General features: G+C 39.7%; 1 protein-coding gene across 2 annotated transcripts in view; it reads left to right on the forward strand.

Moving 5' to 3' along the window:
* LOC127632914 (forkhead box protein P4-like) overlaps positions 1–17,402 on the forward strand; it is a 148,815-nt gene that overhangs the window by 37,402 nt on the left and 94,011 nt on the right. For both annotated transcript variants that reach the window (XM_052111748.1, XM_052111749.1), the window contains exon 2: positions 7,939–8,116. In XM_052111748.1, the coding sequence (XP_051967708.1) occupies positions 7,949–8,116 (168 nt within the window). In that variant the 5' untranslated portion in view covers positions 7,939–7,948. The remainder of the gene's footprint in view (positions 1–7,938; positions 8,117–17,402) is intronic.

Genomic DNA, 17,402 nt, shown 5'->3' on the forward strand with positions numbered 1-17,402 from the left:
GCACAAACAGCGCGAAGTTTAAAAGAAATAAGTTCAAAACAAGTTAAGCTCAAATTACAGAATTTGTGGCATAATGTTGATTACCAAAAAAATTATTTTGACTGGTTTCTCCTTTTCTTCAAGGTTATTGTGAGGCACTTACAATGGAAGTGAATGGGGCCAATATCTGGAGGGTTTAAAGGCAGAAATGAGAAGCTTATAATTTTATAAAAGCACTTTTATTAATTCTTCTGTTAAAACTCATGTATTATTTGAGCTGTGAAGTTGTTTAAATTGTCATATTTTATTTATTTATTAATTATTTAGGGTTTTAGAATTTGTTGGCATTGCATCATCAAGGTTATCACACTAAAATCACGTTTACACACATATTGTTTATGTCTTGTGGCTATACTTTTGAAAAAGCATTTTAATATTAAAACAATTGGCCCCCATTCACTTCCATTGTAAGTGCCTCATTGTAACCCAGATATTATTATTTTTTAAATTATCAATATCCACAAATCCGGTCGATTGAGCATAACTTTAACTTGTATTGAACCCGGAATATTCTATCAATCTTAGGGTTAAGGGTTCGATCAAGTGCCTAACCCCAAGTCTGAGCAAAAGCAATACGATTTGGTGACAAACAGAGGGGCACACTCCTAATTAAGTGTTCAATTCTCTGCGGGACTGATGCTGTTTCAGTAGCCTGAGGGTGAGGACGTGAGACGTGCTGGCACAACTGTGGCTGTCTCCACTAATCATGTAGGCTGCTTCTTTGTTTTATTAATAAGAGCATTCCTGCGAGCTGATGCAAGGCTCTAGAAACAGCTTTTGTGGGACTTATAAATAGACCTGTATAAGGCTTAACATGATAAAGAGTTATTAATCTGGTAAACTGCTGGAAAGGAAAAAAAAAAGGACTGAGATGGGTGGCTGCGTGCTAGCGTGTGTAACATGCAGAAAGGGCTGTTCCACAGGTGCAAAGGAAGACCAAAAAAGCAAACAGCCCTGCTAAAAAATGTGAATGTGAAATGGTTCCATTTATGCCTGCAAGAGTTCCTGTAAAGAGGAGGACAGCAAAGAAGTGAATGAATGAATGAATGTATGAATGAATGAATGAATGAATGAATGAATGAGTCAGATTTACAAAAAAAAAAAAAAAACCTGCAAGTGTGTGATGGGCCACATTGGAAAAAGCTGGCAGAATTAAACAGTATTCCATTTTTACAAATAATATTGTCGTCTTGTATTACCCCCCTTTTATTTTCTTTTTAGACCTGGGTAATACCTTTTGTAGTTAAGTGGAGCTCTGGTGTGTGCTGGACAGCTGAAAATTTAAACCAGTCTATCGACATTGCCAAGTGAGTTATAGTTCGACTTGAATCCTTGCATCATTTTAAACATTGCCTCTTTTGTATGCAAAGGAAATACTTTAGGCTGTTTGCCATATTTTCTTCCAATGAGGCTTAAAAAAGGAGGGAAAAAAGCAAAACATGTGTAAAATGAAATTTCAGGTATCACAGTCAATTATCCATTATAGAGCTCTCAGTGTTTTAGAGGCCAGTAATAAGCCTTTATGTGAAGGATTTGAAATATGCCCATTTTCATCTGAAATGATATAGACTGATTCCATTAGTTGGCATTGTAATGACCATCTGTATGCACTGCTGGCCGTCTCCCATCTTTACCCTGGAGAAATGATCCAGACTGGAAGTGCTGAATTCAGAAGGCATTAGTGGGGCTTGTGTTTTGGAGTCGGACTGGAACGACGAGTCCAATGCGCAGTCTGGGGCTGCAGATGTGCTGATCTGGGATCAGCCTACTGGATCTGACAGTCTCAATCCTCTTCAAATCTCTCAGCCTACCAACTGCACCATGAAAGACTGCAAAAGCTGTTACTCAGGTTCAGTTATATTCACTTCCACTGCAACTGAATCTCTGCTTAATCTACAGAGCCAGTCATCATTTAAGCATTTACAGAATCGCTCCTTTGCAGACAAATGTTTACTTTGTTTTGTGTCATTGTGGATTTTCGTTGCGGAATTTGTGTCTAGCTTAAAGGTAAAGTTCACCCAAAAATGTTTATTCTGTCCTTGTTTGGGGGATTGACTCAAGTCAAGCTTCCTAAGCAACCGATTGGCCCGGTAGAGTCACGTCTATACTTTCTGTGTAGCTCAGAAAGTATAGACGCTGACTACCACACCTGGATTCACAAGTCTGCATCCAGGCTCTGCTGATTGACTCAAGTCAAGCTTCCTAAGCAACCGATTGGCCCGGTAGAGTCACGTTGGGTTAACCTCCTCGTGGTCGCTTTAATTTGGTTCTCGCTTTTGGTGGGGCGCGTGGTGAGTTGTGTGTGGATGCCAAGGGGTATTCCCTCTATACGCGCTAGGTCTCCGAGGTAATGCGCTCAACAAGCCACGTGATAAGATGTGTGGACTGACTGTCTCAGATGCGGAGGCAACTGAGATTTTTCCTCCGCCATCCGGATTGAGGCGAGTCATTACGCCACCACAAGGACCTAGAGCGCATTGGGAATTGGGCATACCAAATTGGGGAGAAAAGGGGAGAAAATCCCCCCGCCTCCCCCCCAAAAAAACTAATTCTGTCCTTGTTTTGTTGTTCAAAACCCTTATGATTTATTTATTTTGTCAAACATATGAGGAGATGTGAGTCAGAGTGATCATTCTCTGTCATTGTATGGAACAAAGTGAATGGTGACTGAGGTTATCATTCCCTAAAATTCAGTGTATCATCTCAATTTGTGGTCCATTGAATCAAGAAAGTTATACAGGTTTGAAACAACATGAGGGTGAGTAATTGATGACCGAATTGTCATTCTTTATTGGATTGGAGACAGCACCTCAAGCATGTTATGGGTATGTGCTTTTTTGCATGGAAAGCAAAACAGGTGTCAAGTTCATTTAGGCAAGAACACCTGATGCTTTGTCTATGTTCCGTAGTGTTGATGTCTTTGGGTAAACAGTGTTCCCTAAACAATAAAAAAAGGCTGCTGGGAAAAGACACCTCTTTCACCTCTGACCCTTTCAGAATGCTGGAAGCTTTTAGTCCCTGCTGGGCTTGCTATTTTTTGAGAGGGTGTGAAGTGACGGCCCACCTGTATGAGATTTACCCATGAGACCTCCACCCCTTGGCCTACCTGGCTCAGACACTCTCTTTTCAAACCTGCTTTCTCAAAATCCTCTGTTCCGTTGCCAGATGCCAACTCCGACCCTGAACTACAGCTGCCTCGGGGGAAGACAGAAAGAGAAAGACAAAGAAGGAAAGAGAAATCTTTGCTGCAGGGAGGATGGGATTTAGTCATGAATGAGATAAACTGTGGTTTGTTGCGCCATTTCTTCTTTCCTGACCTTATTTGTTTGTGCATTACTTCCTTAAATCTCTATGCAAGAGGTAGGAAGGGGGAAAAAAGAGACTTCAAAACGTTAAAAACAACAATGCTTTTAGTTTTTATTGCTAATGTGCACTTTTGGAGCCGAATTAGAATGCACTGAGGTGAATACCTCTTGTTGCTATCTTACCTTAGCAACTTTCAGCATCAGCAATATAAACAGATTTTTTAACAGGCAGTCATAGAAGTTTCCATGATCCCTTGTTGCAGCCTTAGTACTTGCAGAAACAGGATAGAGAATGAATCACCACCCCCTCCACCCTTTCTTTTAAGTGCCAAAGAAAATCTGCTGATATTAGAACATAAAAAATAGAAATCTCAGTGCATAGCCAATGCGTTGTGTTACCGTGCTGTGAAGACGCTGGTCCTGGGATTTTTGTTTTATCTGTTGCAAGCTGATTTTTTTTGTCCCTCAAGCAAAGGCAAGTTTGGTCTCATTTCTCTTCCATCCCAATTAAAAGGCAAAAGTGCCATTTGTTTTGACTTACCCTCCCCCAAATACATGTTTTATCTCTGCAGTCTGAAGAACACACCTACCCTTCCTGTATCCCTCCCTCCCCTTAGAAGAAATGTGTCTCCTTATGTTCTCAGGGGTCAAAGTTCAACTGAAGGGGCTTTGGGGGCTAAACGAGATGCAGCAAGCCTTAACACTAACGGCTCGGATGAGCCTGCCAAAAACGATTACAAGACTCTGCAAACTTCTGTCTCGTAGCCACAATCAAAGGTTCCCTGCATAGATTTATTGGGCTGCTTTATTTACGACCTTCCATTACAGCAGCAATATACACCCATTACGGGATATGACAAGGCTTCATGCTTGCTTACACCCCAGGCTAGTTAATATGGCAGTGATGCACTTGCTGTGCAGCTGCTCATCTCTCCAGTGGTGAAGGCAAGAAGTTTTGCATCTATATAGACTACACACCTAGTGTCTGGAACCCTATGGGACTCTGGCATATAATCAAATGGGTTTTATATGAAAAATATAGTCTCAGGCCCATATTCATAAAGAAAAGATTGCTTAAGGTCCTTGGTCTAGCTGGTCAACCAGCAGTGACAAACATTAACCAGCCTGGACCATTATGGAAATTAATGTCAGCCTTTTCAGCAGAGTGAGTCTAGAGATATAGATCTTGGGTCTTTCAGTATTGTCACATCCAGAGAAGATTGATATACAGTAGATCAGTGGTTCTTAAAAGGGGCGGTACTGACCCCCAGGGGGTGTTCAAAGGATGCCAGGGGGCGCTGAGAGCAAATTAGTAGAGAGGGCGTTTATCACTCATATTAATGAAATCTATTGTCAAGTTCCTCTTTGCATTAAAACTTTTAAATACACTTCGAGTATATCAGTTCGTTCTCAATTATACAGGTTGATATGCATTTGTACCACGGTTCGTCTGATTTTGAAATCTAGCGACACATCTGAAGTAGCTGGTTTAGCAGCGTTAAATTCACAGGCGGTGGCACAACCTCCGCTAATGCACCTGTATGTCACTGTAGATGGATACGGCTCAATGGACAGAGCAGCGCGAAGCAAAGAAAGTGTGTATTTATTGCAGACCAGTCTCGAGCTCTGAAATGCGCAGGTCTGCGAGAATCAGTGAGAAGCAATTCTACATCACCTCCCTTGAATTTACTATAGTAACACTAATTATAGTGGCTCAGGTGGTTCTTTAGGTATATCCAAATAGATGTATGGCTGACTACTTGTTTACTATGTTCTTACCAAGGTTAGCAGATGTGTCACTGCAAAAACACTTTTTATGCTACCAGAAACTATTTATTTATCAGAGACAGGCCACTTTTTTAAAATGAACGGAATGCCCAACCAAGGAGCTGTAGCACCCAACGGTCAACGGATGTAGAAAGGAAGTCCCGCCTTACAGGTAAAAGAGCCAATCACTTTTTAGATACAGACATCGCCTTTCAATCAACTCAAGAACACACATGCGCATTTGCCAAAAATGCCAGAAAAATGTTAGCGTAATATGAGGTAAAGAAGCACAATTTATGATAGCGGTGTTGTCAGATTTTACAGCTGATTTGAAATATGTTGTTTAAACGTAAACTAGGCAAGCAGTTTTTAGATTTTGGTGTTCCCTATTCAAGTAGATAGGAGCTGCAATGCCATGACTGGAAATAGCCTCCCAGGAGCATTCCAAAGATGGTACTTTAGGGAGAAATAGATTGATAATAAATTTGATCATATCACTACTTCAGCTCTATTAAATTTGTCATAGGCTACATTAGGGGAGTGAGGGAATATAATACATTTTTGTTGGTAGGGGGGTGTTCATCAAAAAAAGGTTGAGAACCACTGCAATATATGGACTGGGTGGATTAACTGCACATGGTCCACAGGCAATAAAACTACCCATATCTTTGGTATGTGTCCCCCATGATAGAAGCCATGCCTGTATCCTCTTCAGTCATGCAAGTTTCGCGTGAGTAGCTCAGTTGACAGCTTTTGCCTGCAAAATATAACCCCCCAACCAGGTGCATTTAAGTTATTCCAACTGTGAACTTCTTGGACTTAGTTCACATTTACGCGCCCTCAAGATTCCAAGATGTGTTTTACATTCAGCTAACATTTTTCATTCAGCTGTTGTTGTGGTGAGCGACTAGCGCAAGACTGCACTACTCATACTGCATGTGGAGATAAAATCATTCCCACAATACAAACATGGGATGTGCTTATCCATTTTATCAAGCTTATTGTGGCTTTTGTTAATTACAAAATTTTCGTCTTAATTGGTGATGGAACTCAATCTAGTTCCCAGAGGAATGTAGCCTACATATATTAATAAGTCATCAGTCCTCTATATCGTTCATACATTTGAAGGCTTGTGACATTTCTTGGGTTTTTGTACTGTCAATAACAAGGTATGCAAGAGGTTGTTTTTTCTTTTGACCAGACAATTTCTAATTTAAAGGGTTTCTTTGTTGCTTCAGAGGGTGCATCAACAATGTGTCAAAGACATATGTCCTTCGACCAGAGATGATGCACTCTATTGTAATTTGTATTGTAAATGTAACCTTTGTAAAAGAAAAAGCATGTCACCACCAGACTATACTCTTTCACACAAACGCACAAACACTCACAATTCTGTTTTGGTTTAACACAAGTATCTCTTCAGGATGACCTTTATTGCATCTTCCTATGAGTTTGTGCCCTTGGATATTCAGTGGCTCAGGTGGTTCTTTAGGTATATCCAAATAGATGTATGGATGACTACTTGTTTACTATGTTCTTACCAAGCAAGATTAGCAGATGTGTCACTGCAAAAAAAACTTTTTATTGGGAATTAAAATCTTGAGTTAGGAAGGTTTTACAGACCTAGCTGTAAGGGAAACAGCAAGATGGACAGATGCTGCCAGAAATTATTTATTTATCAGAGATTGGCCACTTCTTTTAAAAAGAATGGAATGCCCAAACAAGGAGCTATAGCACCCAACGGTCAATGGATGTAGAAAGGAAGTCCCACCTTACAGGTAAAAGAGCATCGCCTGTCAATCAACTCAAGAACGCGCATGTGCATTAGCTAAAAAAGCTGAACATTTTAGCTTTTTAATGTAAAATGAGGTAAAGAAGCACAATTTATGATTGCAGTGTTGTCAGATTTTACAGCTGATTTGAAATTATTTGTTTAAACGTAAGCTAGGCAAGCAGATTTTGAGATTTCAATATTCCCATTCAAGCAGATAGGAGCTGCACTGTCATGACTGGAAATAGCCTGCCGGGAGCATTTCAAAGATGGCTCTTTTAGTGGCATGCCGCTTGTAATCCACACTAGTATGGCACTAAAATCTGAGACTTTCTAAAATGCTCTCTATAAACACATTTGGAAAATCATGGCGTTGACTGAAAACTTAAAATGGAGTATTCAAACTTAAACAGATTAGTGTGGATGTGATGCATGGTAAGTTGTGCGTGGATCATGGAGAGTAGCATGAGCCTCCACATGCTAGGAGTCTCCGTGATGTCATGCACAACAAGCCATGTGATAAGATGCGTGGATTGACGGTCTCAGAAGCAGCGGCAACTGAGATTTGTCCTCCACCAGCCGGATTGAGGTGAGTAACCTCACCACCACAAGGACCTACTAAGTAGTGGGAATTGGGCTTCCAAATTGGGAGGAAAGGGGATAAAAATAAATAAATCAAAAGATTCCCTACTTTCATCGGATAGTTGAGAAATGCCCATCCTGGTTTGGAAATACCCACTATTTGCTACATTGAGATGTTCCGTATTTAGCTACAGTGTGTACATTGCCTACTGAAGTTTCATTGTCTGCAGTGAGAAAACCATAAGTTCGCTCAGTTAGAAAAGATATAACAACCTGAGTCAGAACAGCCTGAAGGTCTGTGCCGACTTTGGTGGATTTAGCTTGAATACTGTCGGTGGAGATATTGTTAAAAAAAAATGTGGTCTCAGTGGAAGAAAAAAATCTATACATTTTTCCATAAGCCAATATATGGTTTACAATTCCTGACGGTCACTCTGAAAATTAATTCGAATTTGTCCTCTCTTTTAATTGCAGGTGCCACGTGATGATGGTAGAATCAGCAACTGAGACCATTCGAACAACACCCTCCAATCAAAATGGAGTCAGCAGCCTAAGTAGCCAGTCAGACGGCGGAGGAAGAGAGGGGGGTTCCAACGGCGACACCAATGGGGAGATCAGCTCAGTGGATTTACTGCACCTTCAACAGCAGCAGGTGTGTGTGTGTGTGTGACAGAAAGAGACCCTGAGTCCTCTACCCTGACTTTCAGGAAGTGTGTTTTGCTCTAAGTTGTTTCTTGTGCAATTCATGTGTCTTTTGCAATGTACAAACAATCAACTATATGAGGCAAACTGTAGTTTAATCTTGCCATCGCATTGGTTTCAAAACCTCACAGTGTTGACTGTGTGCCATGTTTTATTTTGCTAGACAGTATTGCAGCTTTTCACCTTTCAGTTATTTAATGTGCAAACACATTTCATAAATAACCAAAACTAGTCCTCAAGCTTCACATTTCCATACATTCTTAAAGAGAACATCACAAGTTAAAGCAACCATTTATACTGCATATATATATATATATATATATATATATATATATATATATATATTCCTTCATTTACTCACCCTCATTTTGTTCCAAACTAGTTTTATTTTTTTACTGTGGATCACAAATGTAGATAATTGGCAGAATGTCCAAACTGCCATGTTCCTGCACTTTCATTGTATAGGAAAGAATGTCAATGAAATTGACTGTTGACCAGGGATAGAGCAGCAGTACATCCTGCTTAATATCTCATTTTGACTTCCACGGAGGGGGAAAAAAAGACTTGAGGATGAGTAAATGATGACATCATTTTCATTTTTTGAGGTGAGCTATCCCTTTATGCCAACTCCATTTACTTCTAACCATTAAATGCCTTATAATGCAGACCTAACTTCCTGATACTAACTGTGATATTTCTAGTCTAAGAAGCAATCTCAAGCTAGCCTAAGTCATAATAATTCTCTTGTGACTGATTTATACAGTGACACGTCAGTGTGCAGAGGCTTGTGCTGTTTTTGGTCTCTGGCCTATGCGTCTGTGTCTTCCATATCTAGTTTGCTGGCTGGAATGTCCTAACTTCCTGGACTCTCTTGGCTGAAACTCTCACTTTTTCTGTTCACACTCTTCACTAAATGCATTATAGACACATAGGATAACACGATCCGCAACCTTGTTATCAATGAAACACAGGCAGCACTGCAAGCAGTTCTGTCTGAAGTATGTGAGCAGATTCAAGTATGTCTTAATGTAAGATTGATTAACTTTACTAAAATATATTAAAATCTAATAAAGCAGTTATGCGTGTAGTGGACATATTAATTGGTGCACCTATGCATCAAGCAGAATTTCTGCCGCTGTTCTGAAATGCAACATATAAAGAAATAATTTTGTAAGTTTGCAAAGGAGTAGACTATACATTACTAATATATATATGTATATATACTGTATATACAGTTGAAGTCAGAAGTTTACATACACTTAGGCTGAAGTCATTAAAACACATTTTTTAACCACTTTTATATTAGCAAACTATAGTTTTGGCAAGTCATTTAGGACATCTACTTTGTGCATGACACGAGTAATTTTTCCAACAGATGGATTGTTTCACTTTTCACAATTGAAATTGGAATTGTGAAATCACAATTCCAGTGGGTCAGATGTTTACGTACACTAAGTTAACTGTGACTTTGAGCAGCTTGGAAAATGATGTCAATCCTTATGGCAATTAGCTAATTAGCTTCTGATAGGCTAATTGGAGACAATTGGAGGTGTACATGTGGATGTATTTAAGACTTACCTTCAAACTCAGTGCCTCTTTGCTTGACATCATGGGAAAATCAAAAGTAATCAGCCAAGACCTCAGAAACAAAATTGTGGACCTCTACAATTCTGGTTCATCAATGGGAGCAATTTCCAAATGCCTGAAGGTACCATGTTCATCTGTACAAACAATAGTACACAAGTATAAACACCATGGGACCATGCAGCCATCATATCGCTCAGGAAGGAGATGCATTCTGTCTCCTAGAGATGGACGTAGTTTGGTGCGAGAAGTGCAAATCAATCCCAGAACAACAGTAAAGGACCTTGTGAAGATGTTGGAGGAAACAGGTAGAAAGTATCTGTATCCACAGTAAAACAAGTCCTATATCAACATTACCTGAAAGGCTGCTCAGCAATGAAGAAGCCACTGCTCCAAAACCGCCATCAAAAAAGCCAGACTACAGTTTGCAAGTGCACATGGGGACAAAGATCTTACTTTTTGGAGAAATTTCCACTGGTCTGATGAAACAAAAATGAAACTTTCTAGCTATAATGATCATCGTTATGTTTGGAGGAAAAAGGGTGAGGCTTGCAAGCCAAAGAACACCATTCCAATCGTGAAGCGTGGGGGTGGCAGCATCATGTTGTGGGGGTGCTTTGCTGCAGGAGGGACTGGTGCACTTCACAAAATAGATGGCTTCATGAGGAAGGAAAAAGTATGTGGATATATTGAAGCAACATCTCAAGCAGAGTATGTGAGTAGAGCGGAGCGGGAGCAGAGCAGCATGATTTTGCCTGGAGTGAGGAGTGGGTTTCTAAAAAATCAGAGCGTCATTGTTTTCTATCGCTCCAAGAGCGCTCCACTAACGCTCCATCATGGGCAAAACACCTGCTAACAGACCTTAATGCAATAATTCACCATGTGATAAGCAGTGTTAAAAACGATTGGCATGAAGGAAAGATAGAATTTCTGATTTAAAAATCTAGCACCACTTGGTAAAGTTCGACCTCCAGCGCGAAGTTTACGTTTCTTTTCTGTTTTCATGCTCCCTATTATTGAGTTAAGCTTGCAGTAAAGCTTGACTTAACTACATGCTTGTGTCTCGTCTCTTTATTCTTACGTCAACTGGCATATAGTGAAAATTAATGACGTGACGGCAAAGGAGAACACGAGTGGGGAGGTGATTGCCACGATCAAATATTTGTTGTGAAATCCTAAAAAACGTGTCCAAAAACATGATGATAATCCATTCACATGTGGAGAGAAAATATAAAGGTCAGTAATACATATATCCCCTATTAAATATTTTGAATAATCATATCAACGTTGTAATCTAATGCATCTCAATCTTAACTGTAAGCTATTATGTCCCGCATTAAATAGAATTTAACATCTAATGATGTAAAACACCAACTGAACTAATCAACATGTTAATATTGCATAGTTTGACTTTAATTTATTGCCATCTAAGTTTATTTTAGTACCGTAGGCTAATTTATACATTATACATTTGCAGATGAAGAAGCTCAGCAAATGCAAATAGAGGAAGATTTAAAATCGTAAAAATTGAAACGCTAGTATTTATCAAATTGAACTCTGCATTAGACATATAGTTTTGACAGTCTTATCTAGTTTTGATTAAAATAAGTGTAGAATATTCTGAGAATGAATTTTTTTCATTCACAATTATAGGGCAAGGTTAATTAAAAGAAGTACAATAATAGAAAATAATAGGCAATAATTAGGCAATAATACATAGTACTACAATAATAATAATACATCATTTATTAATTTGATTTAATTTAATGTTTTGTTTTTGTTCTGGTAATTTATATATTATTTATTTTTGGTAATTTATATTTTTAATTTAATGTTTTTTTTTTTGTTTTAGTTTTTTTTTTGCATCTAGCAATTTATTTAATTGATCAAACTCAGAGAATGCTGCCGATATGTTTCAAAAGTAAGGTATATAAATTATTTAATTTAGTCTTGGGCTAATGTTAGTGTTCTAATAAGAACTATGTAACTTTTCTTCTAGTATTGTGTATTTATTTTCATTTAATACACCTTCTTTATGGAAGGTTGTGATATTAAAAACATACTGAAATAACTTTACAGTGGAGAGGTAGTTAGGTGCTAATTTTGCCATGGAGCGAACACGGAGCAGGGTTTCTCTAATCCAGGAGTGAGCGAATGGACAACACGGAGTGGAGCTGGAGCGGAGTGTTTAAAGAATGCTTTGAGCATGAAGGGGAAATTGTTGCCTCTCCACTCCACTCGCATACACTTATCTCAAAACATCAGCCAGGAAGTTAAAACTCGGTCGCAAATGGATCTTCCAAATGGACAATGACCCCAAGCATACCTCCAAAGTTGTGGCAAAATGGCTTAAGGACAACAAAGTCAAGGTTTTGGAGTGGACATCACAAAAAATATGTGTTATTTTTTTGCCTCTTGCAATGTGAGATCTTGCGATTTCTGGAGTTCATATTACATAACAATATAAAAATACCAGTTGCAGTTGCCCACAAACAGCCACAAGTAAAAAAAAAACTAAATAAAAAACAAAAAAACCCAACAACCAATAACCAATTATGTGAGACATCTGAATGAAAGAGCAGGAGAGAGAAAGAGAAGCAGACAGGAAAAGAAAAATAACTTAAAATAACAACTGCTTTGTATAGCTTTTTTTCTGTCATTTGAAATAAGGGGTTGAAATTTTAGTGAAGGTAATGAATGTGAATGTTTGCACTCCTTGGCTGCATCCTCTTTGTTGTGTGTGTGTGTGCGTTTGGAGACTCCTGCTGAGCGAGCACGGCCTCACCGCACACAAGGAGGCCATTCTTCCCCAGGTCTGCAGTCTGGTGTTGGTGCACCTGTACATGGTCATGTAAGCCAAAGCCTTTAATTAGAGAAAGAAATTGCCAGTTCCTTCTGCTCTAAACCATTTCTAATGTCAAACATACGGCCACTGCGGTCTCAATGCCACACTCTGTCTCAATCCTTCCTTTCCTTCCTCTCTGTCTTTCTTTATTTTCCTTTTCCACTTTCACTCTCTCTCTCTCTCTCTCTCGCCACACTGACCCACACTTTTTGCTCTTTGGTAGCAAGCAGATGCTCCTTGTAAAAGTAACATTAAAAAGCATTTTATAGGCTTTTGAGGTCCTCTGTCTTGTCATTAAAACCTGAATTCATCTCTATTGCGTGCTTCTCAATGACAAGATTATAGTTTGCTTGTTACACAAATTTGTGGCTTCGAGCATGTCAAAACAGACGCGGTTCGTTTAGTTTGTCAGTTGTAGGTTAACTTTTTGTTACCCATTTGTGCTGCATTTGTCTATGTAATAGTGTAATAGAATGCCCTGACCCATTTGTCCACAGAGAGATCTCCAAAATGCTCTTCTCATTTCGTTACTCCTCTTTTTCCTCCTTAAAATAAGATATATGTGTTGTGCCAGCAAGCATTGCTATGTGCCCTTTGATATGGATGGCAATGCCATAGAAATGTGCCTCTTTTATCCCCTCTCAGACAGCAATTGTTCATAAGTATCCAGTGAATGAACTAGTTCATCGCTATGTTCCTTCATTTGATTACAAATGAATTGACAGTTTGGCCTTGAAGCCAAACGATTTAATGAGGAATGCTCTGAAAGCAAGCAGTAAAGTGTTATCATGGCAGAGCCTCCTAAAAAGTCATTTATTAAGTTTTAATTTCTTGCCCTGCTAACCCCATCTCAGACAGCTGTTTTATGGAATGGGTCACTGTGAAGCCAGCAGAGATGGTGGGAAGGCTTGAAAGAGAATGTGTCTTGATTCACGAAGTGCCTTTTGAAACATTCTTTCAAGGCGATGTTTGGATAAAAGTGTCTGCTAAATGACTATATGTGAATGCATAAACCCCAGGGGGTACTTACAGGTTCTATGGGTGCATTTGGAAAGACTTTGCTTTAAACTTTTAGAGCAGGATTGAAACTTTAACATAAAAATATTAAAATAATGAAAACCAATTCATCATGTGTTTTTTGTAATTATACAATTATACTCTATGGCCATTCTCTGTTGACCTCTCTCATCAACATGTCATTTCCATCCACAGAACTCCCACTCACTATATGTTTCTTTGTTTTGGCACCATTCAGTGTAAACTCTAGAGACTCTCAGGAAATCAGCAGTTACAGAAATACTCAAACCAGCCCATCTGGCACCAACAATCATGCCACGCTCCAAATCACTGAGATCACATTTTTTCCCCATTCTTTTTTCCCCATTCAGATTTATGCATTGTACAGCTACCATACGATTGGCTGATGAGATTATCACATGAATAAGTTGGTGTACAGGTGAACCAATTAAAGTGATTGGTGAGTGTATTTTATTTGGAAGTTTCTTGTTGAGTCTAAAACTGAATAATTGCAATAATGACAATTTTTTAAACAATCATTTTAATACATGTTTAATACATTTATACATTCTAAATTAGATCCTGTATAATAGTTAAAAGTAAAAAAAAGACCAGTCTATTGTTTTAATGTTTGGACACGGACCCGTGCAGAACCAAGAAATGCCATAAATGTACTACCCGGAACCGACTCGGACCCGTCTATTATTTGAAATCTGGACACAGACTCGGCCGGGACACACAGACCCGATTGAACCCGATCGGCACAGATCCCACAGCTAATTGCTGTTAACAAGTTAATTTAGAAGTGAAAATAAAACTTTTTGTTTTACATAATGTAACGTTAGTAGCCTTCTCTCCTGTACCTGACCGTGGTGCATACAATTCATCCTCCTTGCCAAGAAAGTTGGTATAATAACATCCATGTTGTTCCTCTCTTGCTGATTGAAAGAGCATTTATAATCCACTCATTATTTCAGCTTCAAAAGTCCACTTGCTGTCACGGTGGCGGATGATAAACACGACTTTTTTTGTATCTCGCGTAATCCTCTGTTTGCCCTTTTGAACTATAATAATGATTGCTCGTTCAGTGCCACGGCCACTGACGTTAGCATTACTAATTTACTGACATCTGTGCCCTCTGAGACGTGCCTGGCCATAGATTTTAAATATACAAAGTGAACAAACTCCAACCACAATATCTAAAAAATCGCGCAGATGCCAATAATGCACTTCGGTTTACGTCATCTGTTAAACACCGATATGATGGAAAAAGTCCCGCCTTCTAAATAAAAGAGCCATTTTTCAATTGGTAAAGTCATCATCACTGCAGATTTTAAGCAGACCCGGGACCCGAAGTACAAGAATGAGTACCCGGTTGACCTTTTAAAATATGGACCCGAACCCGAGGACCTGGGACCTGACCCGTGAATACCTCTAGATGGTACTTGAGCCTTACAGCTGGGGTTGAGGCTACAAAATACAAAAGTTGTCTCACTTTTTGTGTTAGCGACTTATGCTTTGTGTCTCTTCTCTCTGACAAAAAAAACTCTCTGGAAATGCCTCCCATTACTAGACTGCAAACACACATATTATTACTGCTTATTCTGTTTATTGGCTCGCGCTGCCAGTTTTCATCAGTCTGGTCTCTTCCTCCAAGCCCAAGTTTTTCACCTGGAAGCGGCACAGTGCAGCGACAGTGGTTAAACACCCTGCCAAGAGGCGCTGGAGCAGAAAAAGAGGCTCAACTCTTCTATGCAAGACCACGTTGTCAGAACACAAAGCACTCTCTCCGTGGGCCCCTCGGGAGCCTTGGAGAAATCACAGGCATCTACAGACGTCAAAGATTCAACAGTCTTTACCAAACAAACAGAAGCCCATCAGAGTGATGGAGAATAAGAGCAGGGGAACATGAGCTAGGAGGGTGAACGGCTGGGTGAAAGGCAAATGAGAACAGAGGGATGAGGGAGGTTGAATGCAGGAATCATGGAAGAAGAGTAGATGCCAGCTAATAAATGTGTTCTTAAAATGCTTTCCAAACGTTTCATTATGGTTGTAGGAATGTTTATCAATGTTATTTAAAAGCATAACTTATTTTACAACTTATTTATCAGTTTTCACTCTCTGGAAGAAATATGTTTAAATCTTGTTTAAGTAACATACAGATAATGTTTCACTAAGAACATTTTCTCCTAGCATTGTAAGAGCTTTATAATGAAATAAGGATGTTCCAATAATGTTATATTAACAATTTTGTTTCCTAACTTATGCATAAAGCTATCTAAACTTTTTGGATCATTCCCTGTTAAGTGGGATGGTGGGTACGGACAGATAAGAAGGGATAGAGAAAAGGGGGAGAGTGGGGCTGAAGTGCTTGGAGAGAGGGAACAAGGGAGGGAGGGGAGAAAGAAAGTTTAACTCTGAGATGTGTCAAGAAAGGGCGCCTGGGCCCCCCTGAGGAATGTTCCTTGTCTGCTTCACAACACCAAGACCAGCAAAACCCTTTGCTTTGGAGAAAGAAAAAAAGAAAGAAAGACAGGAGAGTGCACACTAGTTGGATCCTCATAGAATTTCATCCTCTTGTTGCACAAAGCCAGGAATCCAACCAAGGTTTTTCTGTTTTTCAATCCCTTGAGTGTTCTTCACTTCAAATGGTCCCACTCCGCAGCCAATGCACAGTGACTGCGGCCCAGGCAGGGGGAGGTGGCCCTGACAGACCCCTCTGCTGCTCCTCTCTTTTTCTAATAGGTTGGTCTTATCACTCTCTCACTCTCTTTAGGGATACAGTAAACCAGTGGTTTTGCTTCAAAGCGACATTTAGAATGTGCCTCAAATGGTGCATAGCAGGTTACATCGGTGGATCCAGAGCAACTCTGTTGAAGTCACCCCTCCTCTAAATATGGGTATTTAGTATGATGCAAACTAAGTGCCCTTCAATTTTCTGCCATTCACCTGTTTTGCTGGGGCCTGCATCACTTTTGAGGCATATTTATTTTTATATTTTCCACTCAAAACCTCAGTGTGTAACTTGTTCTGAACTGTTGGTGCTACTTATATGATAACATGGACATGATAGCTCATATTATGATATTACTTTTCTAAGTGTTCTGAAATAAAATGGACATAACAATACGTTAGACTTATGTTTAGATTGGTTCCCTTTCATAGGAACTCGAGCTGCGTTATCGCATTGGGACACCCTGAGTTTCACGTGGTCTGAAGCCCTTATTCAATCACGCCAGGTTATTGGCTTGATGATGCTTAAGCAACGGCCCTTGGGAGCTATGTCATGGGCTCCATAAAAGTGCCTGCTTTAGCGCCATTGTGTCAGATTTTCTGTTCTTCAGTGCATGATCTCGTCTGGCCCGTGTAGTACCAACGACTCAGATTGAAGCGAGGATCATTATTATTGTCCCTTTTGTTTGTCATTACAGAGCAATTTTAATGTGTGTTTTTTAAACATAACAAGGGTCCAACGGGGAGAGCAGCGCTGTTCGAGGCTCGCAATTTGTCACCACGAGGCGTTATCCCCACTTGTTCCAGTTCCATGGCCTCCAGATTGGAGCTCTGTGTGCGGAGGCAGTTTGGGAATTCGGCTTTGTGTCTAAGAAGATTGGAGTACGAACGGACATTGGATTCTTCCTCGTGCTTGTCACCCTCGCTTTTTATGTTTTTTCCTCCTGGAGATATGGGGGCGGATCTCCTGTCCAGACAGGGCTTGATGCCCGGAGAGTGGACATTACATCCTCATATTATGGAACAAATCTAAAGAAGGTTTGGCAGAGTGGAAGTG

Source organism: Xyrauchen texanus, chromosome 39 (genome assembly GCF_025860055.1).
Source record: "Xyrauchen texanus isolate HMW12.3.18 chromosome 39, RBS_HiC_50CHRs, whole genome shotgun sequence".
In the NCBI taxonomy this organism is placed as follows: domain Eukaryota; kingdom Metazoa; phylum Chordata; class Actinopteri; order Cypriniformes; family Catostomidae; genus Xyrauchen; species Xyrauchen texanus.